At 54.8% G+C, this 17826-nt stretch overlaps 3 protein-coding genes across 3 annotated transcripts; 2 read left to right on the top strand and 1 right to left on the bottom strand.

Moving 5' to 3' along the window:
* Positions 1-5492: 5492 nt before the first annotated feature.
* SPBR_05634 (uncharacterized protein) lies at positions 5493-8040 on the top strand (the record flags this gene model as incomplete). Its single annotated transcript, XM_040763897.1, has 2 exons — positions 5493-6065; positions 6193-8040. The coding sequence occupies 2 exons, from the start codon at positions 5493-5495 to the stop codon at positions 8038-8040; spliced, it is 2421 nt and encodes an 806-aa protein (XP_040622567.1).
* Positions 8041-8648: 608 nt separating this feature from the next.
* On the bottom strand, positions 8649-10794 carry SPBR_05690 (BTB/POZ domain containing protein; the record flags this gene model as incomplete). The annotated part of the gene is made up of 2 exons (XM_040763953.1): positions 8649-10460; positions 10573-10794. The coding sequence occupies 2 exons, from the start codon at positions 10792-10794 to the stop codon at positions 8649-8651; spliced, it is 2034 nt and encodes a 677-aa protein (XP_040622566.1).
* Positions 10795-11859: 1065 nt separating this feature from the next.
* SPBR_05617 (uncharacterized protein) lies at positions 11860-14538 on the top strand (the record flags this gene model as incomplete). Its single annotated transcript, XM_040763880.1, has 2 exons — positions 11860-11902; positions 11996-14538. The coding sequence occupies 2 exons, from the start codon at positions 11860-11862 to the stop codon at positions 14536-14538; spliced, it is 2586 nt and encodes an 861-aa protein (XP_040622565.1).
* Positions 14539-17826: the final 3288 nt, after the last annotated feature.

Genomic DNA, 17826 nt, shown 5'->3' with positions numbered 1-17826 from the left:
CCGGGGTCCCTTCTACGCTACTATGGGCCAGACAAAACATCCTCCTTTTTAGTTGAGCTCCCAATGTAACGGCAGCATCGCACTGCTGCATCCTTTTCGTCCTATTCCTCTCGACTTGCGTCGAAATCAGCAAATTACAACCTTAGCTGCGCTTTGTATTCTTTCAGCCTCGTTGTCGTGCTGGAGAGTTGTCCTCTCTTTTCATTGAGGAACGACGGCACGGCATCCTAGAGATAGACCAGAATGGTTCTTCGTCTTGGCGAGCTGTTATCACGCTCCTACTCCGTACAATGCGCACGCAGTCTTGGCGAGCTGTTATCACGATCCTTCAGCGGACAGTGCTCACGCTGTCTTGGCGAGCTGTCATCACACTCCTCCAGACGACAGCGCTTGCGCACCATTGTGCCGTCCACTTCTGCTCCTTGGCTTCCTTGGTTCGTAATCTTATCTCTTCACTGGTCTTTACGGGAGCGCAAAGTATAGATAAGAAACTTTTAACTAACAAAATAATATGAAGTACAAAAACGTCGCACATCGCTGGACGGCATCGCTCACGAGCGGTCCAGGGCTCTTCCAAAGGAACTGCACAACATCCCAACTGCGCTGTATGGTGAGACTGGCGTTTTTCAACTTCTGATCCACCCATGTCAGACCTCTGATTACTATCCGTCGTCAAGGTGTTAGTGACACGAGGTGGAGGAAAGTGGAACAACTCAGCGGTCCGAGGAGACGAAGAAGCAGGGCACGCAACAATTTTACCTCGTTCACTCCTTTTCATGCAGCCCCACAGAGTGCCAACACTCCGCGAAAGCGACGGAGATGCACAGCCAACCATGGCTCGCCAGCCCCCATCTGTCTCCACCCACACACAATCTGCTAGTTGCCGATCGAAGTGGCTTAAGGAGACACCGCTTCCGTGTGTCCACGACGATTTCCTGCGCTTCTTTTGATCCTCCGCTTGCCCACAAGAGGAAATCAGAAAACAAAGGACAGCCAACGAGCTGGCGAGCGAATTGATAGATTCAGCTTGCGCTTCGCTGCTGTCATCTTTCCGCGGTGAAAATAAGATGATCACATAAGACCCTGCACCATGTAGGTCTTGCACCACCAATCGATAACCATTTTACCAGCCTTATCTGCCTCCCCTTTTGACCAGAAACAGCGCTGTTGCTTCTGCCATTTGACCCGGGTCTTAGTGCAGAATTTATGAACCGAGGCTGATGCAGTGGGCCTTTATACAAAACGCCAAAGTCGGGCGAAACCGCACCGTTTACTACGGGTATGAAGAGCTTTTAAGATGGGCCTTCCGTGAAGAGAAGCATCGAGGTGTGTTTCCCCCTCGCCGTTGGCTTACTGTTCGTATGCATATCGGGTTCTTTTGCAAAGAGCGTCAATTCCTGTGGTAATGAACCCAGCTACAAGGTCAGCAAAACACTGGTAGTTTGTCTCCAAACGGCTCACACAAAGCAGTCAGGCACATTCCCGACGTTCTTTCTATCGGAAGTATAAATTTTACAGTGTCTATCCTCCCATCTGCTGCCAAGCAGGCCTAAGCAAAGCGTCAAGACGAAGACTGCCTCAGCCCAAAAATTCATGCCAGATACGGGCACTTTCTCTGCAGGTCACGGCCAGTCTGTTTCACTGATAGCAGTGGCGAGCGAATCGGTCTGCAACTATGGCAAGTCTGCGTCGGAGCAATGCCGATCAATTTGAAAATCAACAACGCAAAGGGATAATAGCCCGCGAAAACGAAGAAGTGTGGTGCATAGTACCACTGCACACGTACGAGGTTTGAGCACCCTGTTTGCCTGGTTCTCGCTACGTTACCGTATCAGCCCCGTGGATTGAATATGAGAATTGTTCGACATCAGAGTATCCCATCAGGTAATTTGGGCAATTTCCTCTGCCAGCCACAGTCCAATGACAGCCTTTGACCCCTCCCTTCTTCCTTCCTCCTTTCCAACCTTCTTGAACAGCACTAGCAGGACGCCATGCTGCCCCTATCTGGCTTTTGCTGTCTGAGACATCCATTTTCCTTCCAGGCGTAAAAGCCTCGACTTGCTACGGTCTTGGCAAACCATTTCAGAAACTCTTGTTTTCTGCGCAATTGTCCGGGATCAAAAGGATGCAGCATGTGTTCCCTCGAAGTAACGTTGGACGGGTCAAATTGTCGGCTGCACGATTCAGTGGTTGGCAAATAGGACTCAACGATAGCGGATGCGGTCAGGTCATGCCTCCTGATGTAGATTCCTTCCAACTGCGACCGTGCCTCTTGGCTTTCACACAAGCAAGGACTCAAATCGATACGCCGCATGTCGTACAGCGTACCTTTGTACTTTCTAACAAAACGACATACGCCAAGTCAGATTCCGGCACTGGTAAGCCGACTTGGCTACTGACATCCAATGCTTGTTGTCATTGCTCCTGCTAACAAGCATTTCCCAAGCCCAGCCCAAGCATTGCCCAACAAATTACCCAAGATCTCAAAATTTGGCACTTTTCGTGTTCACTATTTGAAACATCAGAGCTTTATGTTCGCTCTATAGTCTGAGCAATTTACTTCGACAAGCGGGACAAGAGAGTCATACTGTTATGGCACACTGCTCTCCGCACACTGACACTGCTCCATCTGGCCCGGGAGACGGCAAGCGGAAAATAACAATCGACACACGGCACAGCTTCGAGGTGCTAGCCCGTACATGCTCGAGCCTATTCTGCATCCAAGAAACGTTCCTACTTCAAGTCGCTCCAGTCGTCCGCGGCCTGTTGGCCAATTTCTGCTCGCTCGCCAAACTCGGTCCTCTCTGCAATTGACTCCTGAGTTTGCCCTAGTCTGCAGTCCGTTGCTTCATACGCTGCCTCAGCCTCCATCGTTCTGTGTTTGGTTGTAGCGCCACCCGCACACTTGCGGAGGCAAAATTTGCAGCGTCGTCCCGGCACAATTTAGTACGATGTATCTCAACTCGAAGGTCGCTAGGCCAGGACGGTTGTAAGCCCCGGCCTGGTCTTTCTCATCCTTGGGCCGAGCTTTGCTGGCATTGGGCTTTCGGTACTTTACTACGTACGGCAATAGTGTGTGAGTGTCTCGTTTAGGAAGGTCGACGACACCTGCTTCATGGACGCACACAAACACACGACGCATAAATTTTTGTTTCTTCGAGCTGGCCTTTTCATCCATCTGGAGGCTGTTGACGATCAACTTGAACCTGGGCGTGATTGGCCCTGTTGATCGGTTTTGCTACTTTCATGATCACCACTCGGAACCGTGGAAGCTGTGCACAAGGCGTTGTGATTAACTCGAGGATTAAATCTGTGATGGGGTATTTTACACTTCCACACGTGCAGGACGTCATTGTGCAAAACCTGGGGAGAGCCACAAGGCGGAAACGAGGCAAAATACAACTCAGCTGGTACACGGTACAACCACGAGCACGAGACAAGACCGCCGATGGCACACAGTGGCATTTATGGGATCCCTGGTTTATGATTAGCAGGAAGAAGTGGGACGTGGCATTGAGCTTAAATGGCAAACGAAAGAAAGCGGTGGAGGTTCTTGGCAAAAGTCAACAATGCTTGCCCCTGCTCAGAATGTTCTTTCTTTTCCCTCTTCTTGTCCTGTCCGCGGGAATGCAAGTCGTCGTTTTGTCCACTTGGGGCGGAGATGCACCACACAAACGAGTGCAAAGCTAAAGCTCATGTGGAAATACAGAATCTCAAGCAGGTCGGACACAGCGTCGCCCCGTTTTCCAGATGGGGCAATATGCCCTTGGTTCAACCAAGCTACCTTGCACGCGGCATTCACGACGTGGCTGGAAATAAAAGTGGGAAATAACAAACACGACAGAACAACAAAATACGATAGCAACAGAGGTTGGCAAAACGAGATGGCGACAAAGCCACAGAACTATGGAACGGTAAGGTCAAATAACGGTTGGAAGAAACGGTATACGGGCCGTTGGAAGCAAACCTATTATCGACAGCTCCATGCTGGTCGAGCTGTACTGATGTTCTGAGGTTTACCTCACATGGGATGATATTTCTGGCATCCTCTGTTTCTTCTTCCATTTCGAGGTTGTCTCTCTTTTATTCCTGTTTGTCTCGGCTGCCCAGGACCACCACCTGCGCGTGATTGGGAATAGGAAGTCCCAACTCCCTTTTTCCACATGCCCAGGTAAGTCGTGATCGGCGAAGCTCAGCATGGGCCACAAGGGCAAGGTCAAAAAAGTACATGGACATATACTGGTACGACAGCGGCGGTTGTGACACCGTTGCATGCCGTTGAAGTGGTGGGATGGTGTGAAGGGGATGGTCAAGGAAGAAATTAAACGTGAAACGACAGTTTCCCGTCTGATGCTAACAATATTTTGTGTATAGCAAGACGACAGCGTGATGCACCCACAGACACGTTCTGAACCAGTCCGGAATGGCACAGTCGGCCCTGGCCACGGCTGCTCTGGTTTATTCACGTTAAGCCAGCATGCCGGTACGGCAATTTATGGCCGACAAAAAGGGCGTTGTCACTGCTGTACCGAGTACGTCGTACGAGTTTCTCCTCTCCATCGACCGGGCTCTGGGGAAAATTGATGAGGAGGGCGGAAGAAGTCGAGAAACCGACGATCATCCACGGTTGGCACGTGCCAGCCGCAACTGTACTGGTCCCGCCACCCTTTGCCTCGTTGCGGTGCTTCAGTCATGCCCACCCAGCCGGCGCACGCGAGACGAATCTACACCTGAAGCAACAGACAAACAACGGACAAGCAACACAAGATTCAGGAGACCGTTACAAAAAAAAACCGCGGAATTACTTAAAGGCCATGTTCGGTTATCAGTGGTACTCGTCTCGCTTCCGCTCTTGTGCGCCCTTGTCTCGGTCTGCTTGTCTTGAGAAAATGCCAAGATGCAAGAGAAAAGGGTGTGCACGTCAATAAACGCCTTCCTTTTTAATCAATAGAGCTGCCGTCCTCTACAATCCTGAGCCAAAAGAGCCCAAGTACGACATACGGAGCAGACACATCTATCGTGCCGCCCCATGTCCTCTATTATTGCGCACCCCCCTTTACCATAAAGTATCCCCATCAAGTTCACCTACTTTATTTTTCTAGACCCCCCCCCTCCCCCCTCTCTTCTCCCGCTCTTGCGCACCTTTGCCTCTCCCCCCATGCTCGGTTGTCTGCAGTGTGACCTGGGATCATCCATTTTGTCTTGTCCTCTCACCTTTCGGTCCTGCTCTTGTTTTTAAGGTTTTAATCTGAGGTATCCCGGCCTCGTTTTTACACTTTCCCGTTTTGTCTCTTCTTTATCTCTTCGCTTCCCTCTTTTTTTCATTTATATACCCCATCCCTCCCTTTCTTCCCCCTTCATCTCTCCTCATTCTGTCTCATGAATAGACAGTAAACGAGCGAGCATCCGTCTCTCTCTCTCCCCCATACCAACGGAAACCCAACCCCCGTGTTATGCGTGCTTGAATTGACTGACGTCTCCGTTCTGCCGCCATGGGTTTCAAGTTCAACCTCCGCAAGCGGCATGAGCAGGAGGATGCTCTGCCCGAAGTCGTCGACGGCCACGATTTGCCCGGCGAGGAGGCCGGTGCGACGGCCAGCGGTGCCGAGGCCCTCAACACACTGAAGCACTTTGAGCGCATGCACCACCTCGACCCCAACCTGCCCATCGAGGAGCTCAACGATGTCGACAACGCCATCAACACTGGCAACGTCGAGAAGGGCCTCGTCGTCGAGCAGGGCATCATCGAGGACAACTCGCCGTACCCCGAGGTGCGCGCGTCCGTCCGCAACTACGACGTCGACCTGCCGGCCAACACCATCCGTGCCTGGACCATTGGCCTGATTCTGTGCACCGTCGGGTCCGGCGTCAACATGCTCTTCTCGCTGCGCAACCCCAGTGTCTCCGTCACCACCTACGTGATCCAGCTGGTCGCCTACCCCATCGGTCTGCTGTGGGATCTCATCTTCCCCGACCGCGTCTGGAACCTCTTTGGCCTCAAGTTCAACCTGCGCCCCGGCAAATTCAACTTTAAGGAGCACGTTATTATCGTTGTTATGTCCAATGTGAGTAGCCAGTCTCGAGGCCCAGTCCCTTTCCTTTTTTTTTAGTTTTTTTTTAAAAAAAAAAAAAAAAAAAAAAAAAAAAAGAGTTTCTCTTCTCTTCCTTTCGTTCGCCGCTGACATTTCGCAGGCCGCTTATGGTGGTGGCGCCCTGTACGCTACGGATGTCATCATCGCCCAGCAAGTGTGGTACAAGCAGTACTTTGGCTGGGGCTGGCAGATCCTTTTCGGCATCACCACGCTCTGCACGGGCTACGGCATTGCCGGGCTGTCGCGCCGCTTCCTCGTGTGGCCCGCTGCCATGATCTGGCCCAGCGACCTGGTCAACGCGGCGCTCTTCTACACCCTGCACGACCACTCGGGCTCCGACCCGGCCAAGACCAACGGCTGGAGCGTCGGTCGCTACCGCTGGTTCTTGATCGTCTTTGGCGGCTCCTTTGTCTGGTACTGGTTCCCCGGCTGGATCTTCCAGGGCCTGAGCTGGTTCTGCTGGATCACCTGGATCTGGCCCAACAGCCGCATCGTCAACCAGCTGTTTGGCGGTCTCTCCGGCTACGGCCTGTTCCCCTTGTCCTTTGACTGGACCATCATCTCCGGCTACCTGCTGTCGCCCCTGATCCCGCCCTTCTACGCCATTGCCAACATGATGTTTGGCATCGTCGTCTTCTTCGTCATCATCTCGAGCGGCCTGCACTTCACCAACACCTGGTACGGCGCCCACCTGCCCGTCCAGAGCTCCAGCGCCTTCGACAACACCGGCGCCGTCTACAACGTCACCCGCATCCTGACCAACTTTGAGTTTGACGCCGAGAAGTACTTCAACTACTCGCCGCTCTTCCTCTCCACCCAGTTCGCCTTGTCTTACGGCCTGTCGTTCGCCGCTGTCGCCGCCGTCATCGTCCACGTCTTCTTGTACCACGGCTCCGAGATTTGGTCCCAGTTCAAGCTCGCCCGCCACCAGGAGGACGACGTGCACATGCGCCTCATGAAGAAGTACCGCGACGCCGAGGACTGGTGGTACGGTGCCCTCTTTGTCATCATGCTGGGCATCTCCTTTGCCGTCGTGTGCGCCTGGCCCACCGGCTTCCCGTGGTGGGGCTACGTTGTCTGCATGATCCTGCCCTTGGTCTGGACCGTCCCCATCGGCATCATCCAGGCCATCACCAACACCCAGCTCGGCCTCAATGTCCTGACCGAGTTCATTGTCGGTTACATGCTGCCCGGCCGCCCCCTCGCCATGATGATGTTCAAGAACTACGGCTACCTCTGCATGTCCCAGGCGCTGTACTTTGCCCAAGACCTCAAGCTCGGCCACTACATGAAGGTCCCGCCCCGCACCATGTTCGCCTCCCAGCTCGTTGCCTCCGTCTGGTCCGCCATCGTCCAGATCGCCGTCATGAACTGGGCTCTCGGCTCCATTGAGGGCGTCTGCACCGAGGAGCAGGCCAACTCGTACACGTGTGCCAACGCCAAGGTCTTTTACACGGCCTCTGTCATCTGGGGTGCCATTGGTCCCAAGCGCATCTTCAGCGGCCAGGCCCTCTACGCCAACCTGCAGTACTTCTGGATCGTCGGTGCCATCACGCCCATCATCACCTGGCTGCTGGCCCGCCGCTTCCCCAAGAGCATCTGGCGCTACGTCAACACGCCTCTCATCTATGGCGGCTCTGGCTGGCTGCCGCCCGCAACAGTGTACATTTACCTCTGCTGGGGCACCGTCGGCACCGTCTTCAACTACTTTATCCGCCGCCGCTGGAACGGCTGGTGGCTGCAGTACAACTACGTCACGTCGGCCGCCCTCGACAGCGGCCTCATCGTGTCGACCCTCATCATCTTCTTCACCCTCTACCTCACGCTGGCCGAGGCGCCCAACTGGTTCGGCAACGTCGGCGTGTTCAAGACGGCCGACTTCACCAAGGCCGCCATTCAGCAGCCCCTGCCCGATGGTGCCACTTTTGGTCCGACCTCCTGGCCGTAGAGGCCCAAACAGAAGATGATTGGAGATTCAACCTTGTGAATCGACTCTTGTTGTTGCTGTTGCTGTTGTTGCTGCTGCTGCTGCTGATGTTAATGCCGCTGCTTTCTCACCACATTCCTTTTTTTGCATTTCATTGTCTACCCACGAAGAGAACAAAAAACAACTCACCCGGTCTCTCTAGCGCCCCCTTCATCCCTCGCTCTCTGCATGATGCTCCTCTCCATTGTATGATGACAGCAAGATTTTATTGTCTTTACATAGTTCTTCTCATTTCTCGCTCCTACGAAACTCTCAAAGCCCAAGCCCGATTGTTTTCCAATGTTTCTTTCTCTCTTTTTATTAGAGAGAGGGTACACAAAAACAATCCATCCAATCCCGACTGCTGGACGTCCTAGACCGAAGCTGAAAGGGAGATCAATCTATATAGCCATATATACACATTACATATATCTACCACAATCTTTAATTGTATTGTTTTCGATCCTGTTGTTGCTCCTTTCCACGATGCTCCTGTAAGTGGCATGGCGTTATGTATATCGTGTACCGTATATGTCGTGTATTTACATATGGCTCTCTCTGTAACTGTATCGGAGTGCGTCGTTACAGGCCTACGCATCCAGACCCAGCCGCTTCAGCAAGCCATCAATCTTTCCCAGCAAGATCTGGTAGTTGAGAGCATCCGAGTCAAATTCGTCCTCAACCTCTTTGCCGTCGAGTGTGCGAATGACGCCGTTTGCAGCCGCTTGGGCAGCAGCACTGTCGTCTTCCGCGGTCGCCCCAGCATCACCACCACCGCCACCATCGTCTCCATTGGCGGCCGCTTCCTCGACACCGTCGTCTTCTATGTCGGACAAGGCCATCTCCTCGAACCGTAGCCGGAACCGCTCTGACAGGAAATACCGAATGTCGTCAAGCAGCTCGATCGTGTCCGTCTGCTGCCGCGTCTTCAGCCGATTTGCACTTTCCAGCACAAAGTCTGCAAACACCTCCTCGTCAATGTAGTGCTCCAGTCGCGCCGCCAGGAACCGCGCCGCAAACTCTTCCAGTCGCTGCACCTTGAGGTCCCACGCCGCGCGCAGAACTTCAAACACGTTGAAGTCGCCAGAGTCCCCGACACCGCCGGCGCCACCCTGGCCGTTTTGTCCATTCGACGTCGCGGCCGAGGCCGATTCCTCTTGGTGCGTCGGGTCGTTCATCGCGAACCGGTTGCCGCTGCCGAGGGTGCTGATGATAACAGCCGCCTTCGTCTTGAGCTTTTCCAGGAACAGCATGTCGGCCATGTACAGCACGTCCAGTGCCAGTTCCAGCGGGATGTCTGCCTGCTCCGTGTACAAGAACGACAGGACAATCTCGAGAACCTCGGGCGCACAGTCCATCTTGATGATGCGCAGGTGCTCGGAAGCCTGCGCTTCGAGGAACGCACTGGAAAACATGGTCGCAAAGTAGTCGGCACGCACGAGCAGGGCCTTGTGCGCAGGATACAAAATGGAACGGCGGGGCTTCCGCGACGGCCGCTCTCCGTTTGTTTTTGACACTGGTGCTGATGCTGACGTGGATGAGGACAATGACGCGCCCGTCTCTTGTGTTCTTGGTGCCGCCGATGCACTGCTCGCCGCCGGGCCGATCGGGATGCTGTTTGTCCGCTCCGGCGCGTTCATGGTGTCGTCATTTGCGTCGTCCGGCGCATCCGTCTCGTCTGTCGCTTCGTCCGCGCACAGCAAGCAGTCCGCAAAGATGAAGTTGTCGTGCGGCCACTTGACGTCGTTGACCTTGCTCGTCTCGACGACCATCTTGTTGCCCATGACGTGCCGTCGGAAGAAGGCCTCGATCTGCTGCTGTGCCCGCTCGACCTCGTCCTCGTACCGCTGCCGTGCCAGCCGCCGGTCGTTGCCGGCCAGCATGGCCTCCCACAGCTGCTCCACCTCCAGCTGCTTCGTGATCTTGTCGATGCTGCGGAACAGCTCCTCCTCGTCGGACAGGGCGGCCGTGTGCGGCGTCAGGTCGTCCAGGTACAGATAGTGCAGGACGATGCGGAACGCCTCGGCCGCGACGTGATTCGACATCTTCCAGGTGGCCAGGTCGGGTGCCTCCGTCAGCTTTCGGTGGAAATACGGCGTGCGGGCGGCCAGGAAGAACTTGTGCAGCTGGAACTCCTCGGCCGTCAGACCCGGCGCCGCGCTGGCCGTCAGCGTAATGTCGGACGTCTTGGGCTCGCGCCGCGAGAGCAGCGATGTGATGTGCGACGACCAGGGCTGCAGCGGGTCGGCCGACTTGGAAAAGTCATACTGCAGCAGCAGGTTGCGGATGCGGTCGTTGAGGGCGTTGTACAGACAGCGCTCGCCCTGGAACGTGTTGCGCTCCGCCAACGCGCCGGATTCGAGCAGCAGCTGGGCCACTTCATAGTGTCCGCACAAACTTGCCTGCGACGGTCAGCAGGCGTTCTGTCATGCATTTGTCGTGTGTTCATCGTGCGTTCATCGTGCGTTCATCGTGCGTTCATCGTGCGGTCTCGGATTCATCCCCTACACTCACAATAATGAGAGGCGTGTAATCAAACTCGTCTTTGCCGTTGATGTTGACACCGCCCAAGATGTAGTTCTGGCACGTCTTGAGATCGCCTCGTCGGCAGGCCTCGAGAAACTTGCCGAAGTCTTCTGTGAGATCCAGCGGGTTCTCCTCGCGCAGCACCCCGCGGTTGATCATGTCGTGCTCCTCCTTGAGCTTCGCCTCCAGCTGGCCCTTGGGCATCGCCATCGTCTCGAACGTCGTACGTGTCGCCCAATTCGTTGTTTTTCTTTTGTATCTTTGTATCTCGTCGGCTCTTGTCGTGTGCTGTCGACTTTATGGCTATCTGGATGCCAAATGAGGCAGTGAACTGCGCGATGGAGATGCCTGAACGACGTAATAGTGCAGCTCTAAAAAGTACCAAAAACCAACCGTCTAAGCTCCCTGAGTAAAGAAACAAAATGAAGCAAATATGTACGCATGTATATAAACAAACCCCAAAATGCACAAAAACGAGAGAGGGCAGCTGCCACTGAACTCCTGCCGCACCGGTCGCGAAACGAACCGGACAAGCACAGATGAGGCAACAGCGCCTCAGAGCACTTGCCCGCGGTCGTTGGCGATTGACGGAAATCGCCCCACTAGGATCCCCGCCACGGGCAGCTGCGATGGGTTCACTACAAATGTCGTCTACTGTTAAGTCCGAGATCAGCAAACCCACGTGATATATCACGACATAGGAGACACGTGACTAGTTGCCGTGGAAACCGACTCCACACTGTAAACATCTCACTCAGCAGTGGGTCGGGGGGTCGTCTGGGAGGCTTCCGTGCACGACAAGCTCGGCAACCGACTGAAACGAGACTCCCGCCGTTTTTGTGCCTGAGCCGTGTTCCGCCTCTTTTGTTGTTGTTCTTGAATATCCCGACGATCCAGCATCTTCTCTCTTTGCGGTTTATTGCACGACAACAAGCACCAAGGCACCGGGCCTTTTGTCTCTACTAACCTTTTCAGCAGCATCGGCACGGTCATTGATTGACTTTGTCGTCGTGGTCGTGATCGTGGTCGTGGTCGATGTCAACAGCGCCACCGACGACGTCGACCTTTCCTTGAGACGCGGCGGATTGTCCCGACAGACGTTGGCAGCAGCTGCGACCGCACTCCTTCCGCCAACCGCAGCGCCCGGTCGTTGCTTCCTTCCATCCACGCTGCTTCCGCCGGTTCTTCTTTCTTTGTTCTTCCTCCGCCTCAAATCGATCCTCAAAACTCTCCCTCTTCCAACTCTCCCCCGGCATCCAGTCACTCCATGCCAACATGGCGGAGAGCGAGCTGAAATACGATGTGCTGGAGAAGATAGGTGCGTTCTGGTCGTTTGGCATACCACACGACGTCCACACGGTGCCGCAAGACTCACAAAAACTCTCGCTCTAACCTCTCCTCTCCCTCACAGGCCATGGCTCGTTTGGCATCATCCGAAAGGTGCGCCGCAAGGCTGACGGCATGGTGCTGTGCCGCAAAGAGATCAGCTACCTCAAGATGTCCCAGAAGGAGCGTGAGCAGCTGCACGCCGAGTTCCAGATCCTCTCGACGCTGCGGCACGCCAACATTGTCGGCTACTACCACCGCGAGCACCTCAAGGCCACGCAGGATCTGCACCTGTACATGGAGTACTGCGGCAACGGCGACCTCGGCCGCGTGATCCGCGACTTGGCCCACCGCAACCAGTACGCCGAGGAGTCGTTTGTGTGGAGCATCTTTGCACAGCTCGTCACCGCGCTGTACCGCTGCCACTACGGCGTCGACCCGCCCGACGTCGGCAAGAACGTGCTGGGCCTCGGCGTGGCGGCCAAGCCCAAGGTGCCGACAGGCGGCGTCACGATCCTGCACCGCGATCTCAAGCCGGAAAACGTCTTTTTGGGCGAGGACAACTCGGTCAAGCTCGGCGACTTTGGCCTCGCCAAGATGATCCAGTCACATGACTTTGCCTCGACCTATGTCGGCACGCCCTTTTACATGTCGCCCGAGATCTGCGCCGCCGAAAAGTACACGCTCAAGTCGGACATCTGGTCGCTCGGCTGCATCATCTACGAGCTCTGCGCGCGGGAGCCGCCCTTCAATGCCAAGTCGCACTACCAGCTCGTCCAGAAGATCAAGGAGGGCAAGCTGGCGCCGCTGCCCGTCGTCTACTCGCCCGAGCTGTGCGCCGTCGTGCGCGACTGCCTCAAGGTCAATCCCGACCGCCGCCCGGACACGGCGCAGCTGCTCAACCTGCCCGTCGTGCGCCTGATGCGCAAGGAGAAGGAGGTTGTCGAGCTCAGCAAGACGATCAAGTCCAAAGAAGAGCAGCTCAACAAGCGAGCGCGCGAGCTCGAGCGCAAGGCCGAGTCCGACAAGGCGCTGCTGCGCCAGGAGATTGACGCCAGCTTGCGCCGCGAGTGGGAGGTCAAGGCGCGCCTCGAGATTGACCGCCTCGTCAACGCGGAGCTGGACCAGCTGCAGAGCAAGTTTGAGGAGGAGGTGCGCGCGCGTGTCGAAAAGGACCTGGCCGAGGCTCTGCGAAACGCAGCCGCCGCAGCACCAACAACAGCAACATCGTCATCGTCATCGCGCCCTGCGTCCGCCCTCGACGATCCCCTGCTCCTCCAGATGCCGCCGCCACACCTGCCGCCGCCCATGTCGCTGGCCTCGTCGGCGGGCCATGAGCTGTCGTCGTCAATCTGCAAGTCCGATTACAAGTCCGACTACCTGTACTCGTCCATGGGTGACGGCGAGTTCCCGTCCACGACCGACATCACCGAGCTGTCTGTGGACGAGTCACTCATCCAGCCAACGTCTGCAGAATCGGCGGCCGCTTGCGCCAGCAGCAACGGCAACAGCAACAACAACAACGGCGTGGTCGTCGCATCGGCGACGGCAGCCTTTATGAAGAAACAAGCGGCCCCTGCGCCCCAGGCCCGGACACCGTTTGGCCGCGCGCAGACCATGTTTGCTGGTCCCGCCGGCACCCCAATGGACGTCGAGATGGCTTCACCATCGCCCATGGCCATCGCGTCCCTATCTCTCTCGCCGCGCCGGAACGCCGCGACCAAGGCGCCGACCACGAACAACGGCTCCATCTTTACCGCGGCGCCCGATGACCTACGATGGAACGGTCCGCGCGAGTCGTCGGGCGGTGTGCCGTCCGACTGGGACTCGGACGACGACGTGGCCATCCCCTCGCCGACACGCATGATCAAGTCGCGCAAGAACCCCTTTTCGTCTAAGCAAAAGCTGCTGCAGCAGCAGCAACAGCAACAACAACATGGACAGCAGCCGCAAGGACAACCCGGCCAGCAGCGTCCAGGCATTGCATCGCAAAAGTCGGCACCGCTCTTCAGCCGCGCAGCACGATCCAAGGTCGGCCTGGAGGCCACGGGGGCCAAGACCACCTCGGCCGTCGACGGCAACCTGCGCTCTGCTCTGAGCGGCGGCGCGCTGCGGGAGCGTGCACAGTCGCCTAGCCGGCGGCTGAGCAAGATTCCCTCGGCCGCCAACATGGGTGCCGAGCACACAGCAGAGAGCGGCGGTCGCGCGCTGGCCCGCAAGGGCTCTTTCAACTGGAAAGACGCTGGTGACGTGCAGCCTGAGCAGCAGCAGGCGTCGGGATCGCAGCCAGAACAGCAGCAACAGCAAGCCTCACAACAACAGACGGCTGTTGGCCTCGTCAGCAAGCAGAAACCCGGCATCCGCGGCCGCACGCTGGTCGAGCTGCAGCAGGCGCGTGCGGGCGGTCGCCCGTTGAGTGCCGTTATGGATGGCAACGTCAACAGCAACGGCAACGGCAACGTCAATGTCAGCCCCAAACGGCCCTTCCGCGAGCATGCCATGGCGGCCAACCGCGGCCACCTCGAGCCCGCGGCGGTCTGGGACCCAGAGCAGGACGACATGCCGAGCCCGTTCCTGGTGCGCCGCAAGGTGATTATTGGCGGCCCTGCGGCGGGTGCAAAGGCATAGTCGCGGGCGTCGATTGCGCTGCTATGCGGTGCATGCCTTCTACCCGCTCTCTGCGACCCAGAACACATATACACACACACACACACATATACATACACGTTCGTTTGTCTCTGCTACATACCATGCGACTGTCTACCAGTCTCTACACTTTTTTTGTTTTACATTTCCTTTGTCTTTTTAGCCCCGGAAGGATGGCAACCGATACGAAGCAGATGGGAGAAGAGACACGGGACATTGAATGCAGGTAGAGGACGTGCAGAGCAGACGAGGGAAGATGTGAACGAACAAGGACCGATGACGAAAATCACAAATCCCTACGACCAGCTACGAGAAGCCCTGGGGAACCCGCCGAACTCGACGGGACACGATAGGCCGACGAAGAACCGGTGATGGACGCCGGATGTCGACTCTTGAGCATTATCATCTGCTGCACGGGGAAGGCGTAGGGCAGAGAAAGGATAAAGGACACGGATCTGTTTTGGTTTTTTGGTTTTTCTTCACGTCCATTTATTTTGGACCTGCTCTCCTCTTTTTTGTTCCTTTTTTATGACCCGTTTTTGGTTTGTTTTCATTTTTCTGTTCTTTATTTTTGGGCGTCGGCGTACCAAGCGGACAACGGGGCATTGATTTGACTACACAAAACCAAACAAAGACAATTACATTTGAATGAAGGCAAGGTCCGTTGCATGTTTTGCGATGATGTATATCTTTTGCGTGTAGGAGGCCAAGAGTTGCTCTTCTCAACAACCTACTTTCCTCTTTAATTTCATCGAGCAAGTCGCTTCCAGTTTTTGTAACATATTTTTTTCGAACAAAATGGCTGACAGTGGGACATGTTGAAACTTTTCCCATTGTGTTTTTTTGTTATTATTAATTCACGTCACTTGACACTTACACGGAGAGTTTGAACATGGGGTGAATCCGCCTCCAAAGTGTCGCAGGAAAATATGCATAATATTCTGTACTCCATTCTAAATCGAGCCCTTTGGCAGTGCCGCTTTGAACCTTTTTAGTCTGACATCACGTCGCAGAAGGTCACATCGCGGAACGAATTGGAAACAAAACCGTCGCCGTGGAGTAAAAATAAGTTTTCGCAAGAAAAAAAAAGAAAAGAAAAAAAGAAGGAAAAAACAAGCTTGGCCCGAAACAGGTGCAGGATACTGTAAATATCCGCAGCACAGAAAACGCCTGAGTTGTGTTTTGGAAATCTGTCGGAAACAAGCGACACGCGACAAGCGACGAAACGAAGACGATGAGACGAGCCTCTCGAAATAGAACACCGCCGGTTGCGGTGCACGGTGGACAAAACTGCAATGGGAATCTGAAGAGACGCATGAAACAAAACACCTTGTGTCTCTTTATGCACAAATGACACATGCATCTTTGTCGTCATATTGTCGCGCATCTGCCTGGCTGTCTCTCGGTGCATTCCTGACATTCGTGAGGTTGATTGCTCGTCTCTTGACTCGAGCAGCCGAGGTCCCTTGTCTTCTTTCTGAAGCAATTCAATTCTGAAGCCATTAAGCAACTTCTTAATTTGTAACTCTCCCCACGGAATGCAGCTGCAGGTACTTTCTGACGCAGGTGAGATGAAAACGAATACAGACGAAATGTAGATTGTGTCACACATGTATCTGCAAGGGACTTGTGAACGATGTCTGGGCTTGTCCCCGTAACTCACGACCGACTTCACATGCCTTTCGTCGCGTATTTTTCCTCTGAGAGAGGGAGGCGGCGAGCTGATTTACTTGGTGCGGATGGAAGCCGAGTCGCGTGCGCCGTCTCTCGTGTTTTGACAAGCCCACGACCAGCGCCGTCGTTGGGCGGAGGTGGTGAAACAAAATGGCAAATGGGCTCACCACCTGTGAAATACCTTTCACGTTCCTTTATGGGAAGGCAGCCAGGATCGTCGTTGGTTTTGTCTTCTTTTCGTCTTTCCCGTGTTCCACTTGATGCTGATGGTGTTCATAAGTCGAAAGGTGAACGGTCGTATGTTGTAGTGCCCGCAACTGTCACGTCTTTCAGGTACTCTCCTGGCAGTGGAGTCGTTCTAGCCGTCTGGTAATCCTTTCGATTCCTCATGTTTTCCCTCGAGGGAGCTCCTCCCTTTGATCGACTATGTATACATTCGCGTGTCCCGGAGAACTTACCAATCCCGGCCTAGGTGTTTTGAAATGTCTGATAGGCTGTGATGTGGGCATCAAGGGCGCGCTGAATATCGAAGGCATTGCGGTTTGCTCATGGGATAGTGTTTGTTGTGTGTCGTGTGCGGTGGTTGTGCCGGTGGGGATGATGATGAGATGGGGAGTTCTATTTTGGACCACTCTTGTTGGGATCGTCGGGCCGTTTCGGTTTTTTTTCTTCTTTTCTTTTTCTTTCTCTCCTTGTGTGTTCATATTTTCTTTTCGATGACTCTCCTCGGGGCATTTTCCATTTTGCAACGGGAGATGGCAGTCATGTCTCACACTGGGCCTCTCGTTTTGTGCTTTCTTTTGGAAGTTCTCCGCCTCCCTTGTCTCCCTACTCACTTCTGTTTTTTTTTGCTCGTTCTTTTGTTTCTTCTCGTTTCAGACGCACGGCGCACATACGGGCCAGGCTGAATGTGGCGAAACCAATGTCGCATCGCACTTTCGCTTCTGCACCATCTGAACAAAAAAACTGCGTGTCTTTCTCTACGAGATCTTGTCCTTTCCTCTCCTGCAATAAATGGAGAAATCATGATCGACGAAGCGTTGGACGCCCATTTCTTGGTTGAGCTCACCTCTTTTGTCTCCAACTGGCAAAGTCGCTCCCCCCAAGCTGCCCTGGCCGTTAGCTCATGCCTTGTCCTGCAGCTAGGGAACAGGTGAGGTTCCTGCGAGGCAATTCACTGGCCTGCCGGTCAATACGTCGTCCGCTTCTGCGCAGCTTTGCATTGGTGTTGTGGAAAACGAGGTCAGCCAGGCTGTCAGGGTCCGTCCCCAGCGTGAAGATCAGCAGCAGGGAGTAGGGAAGAGTGCAGGGGATGGGGTTTTTGATAGCGGCACATAAAGCAGGATTCTTGCAGGGGCCTCAGGGTTTCTTTTTGGCAATATTGGCAAGGGGTGCAGGGTTTAGGTGACTCGGCCGTTTCCTTCGAGTTCCGGACAGGAACTGAGTTGTCGGGTGTCAGATTTTAGCAGACGCCTGGCCTCTGAGATGCTGTCTGTCAGGCTGTGTTTGTTCTGGCCTTCATGAACCATGCCCAGTGCAATCCATTGCAGAAGTGCAAAAAATAGCGGTCATAGTATATTGCAAGCCACCAGGTAT

The sequence above is a fragment of the Sporothrix brasiliensis genome, assembly GCF_000820605.1.
Source record: "Sporothrix brasiliensis 5110 chromosome Unknown Cont15, whole genome shotgun sequence".
NCBI lineage: Eukaryota > Fungi > Ascomycota > Sordariomycetes > Ophiostomatales > Ophiostomataceae > Sporothrix > Sporothrix brasiliensis.
Note: the sequence above shows the minus strand (reverse complement) of the source record. Positions and strands in the feature narration are given on the sequence as shown.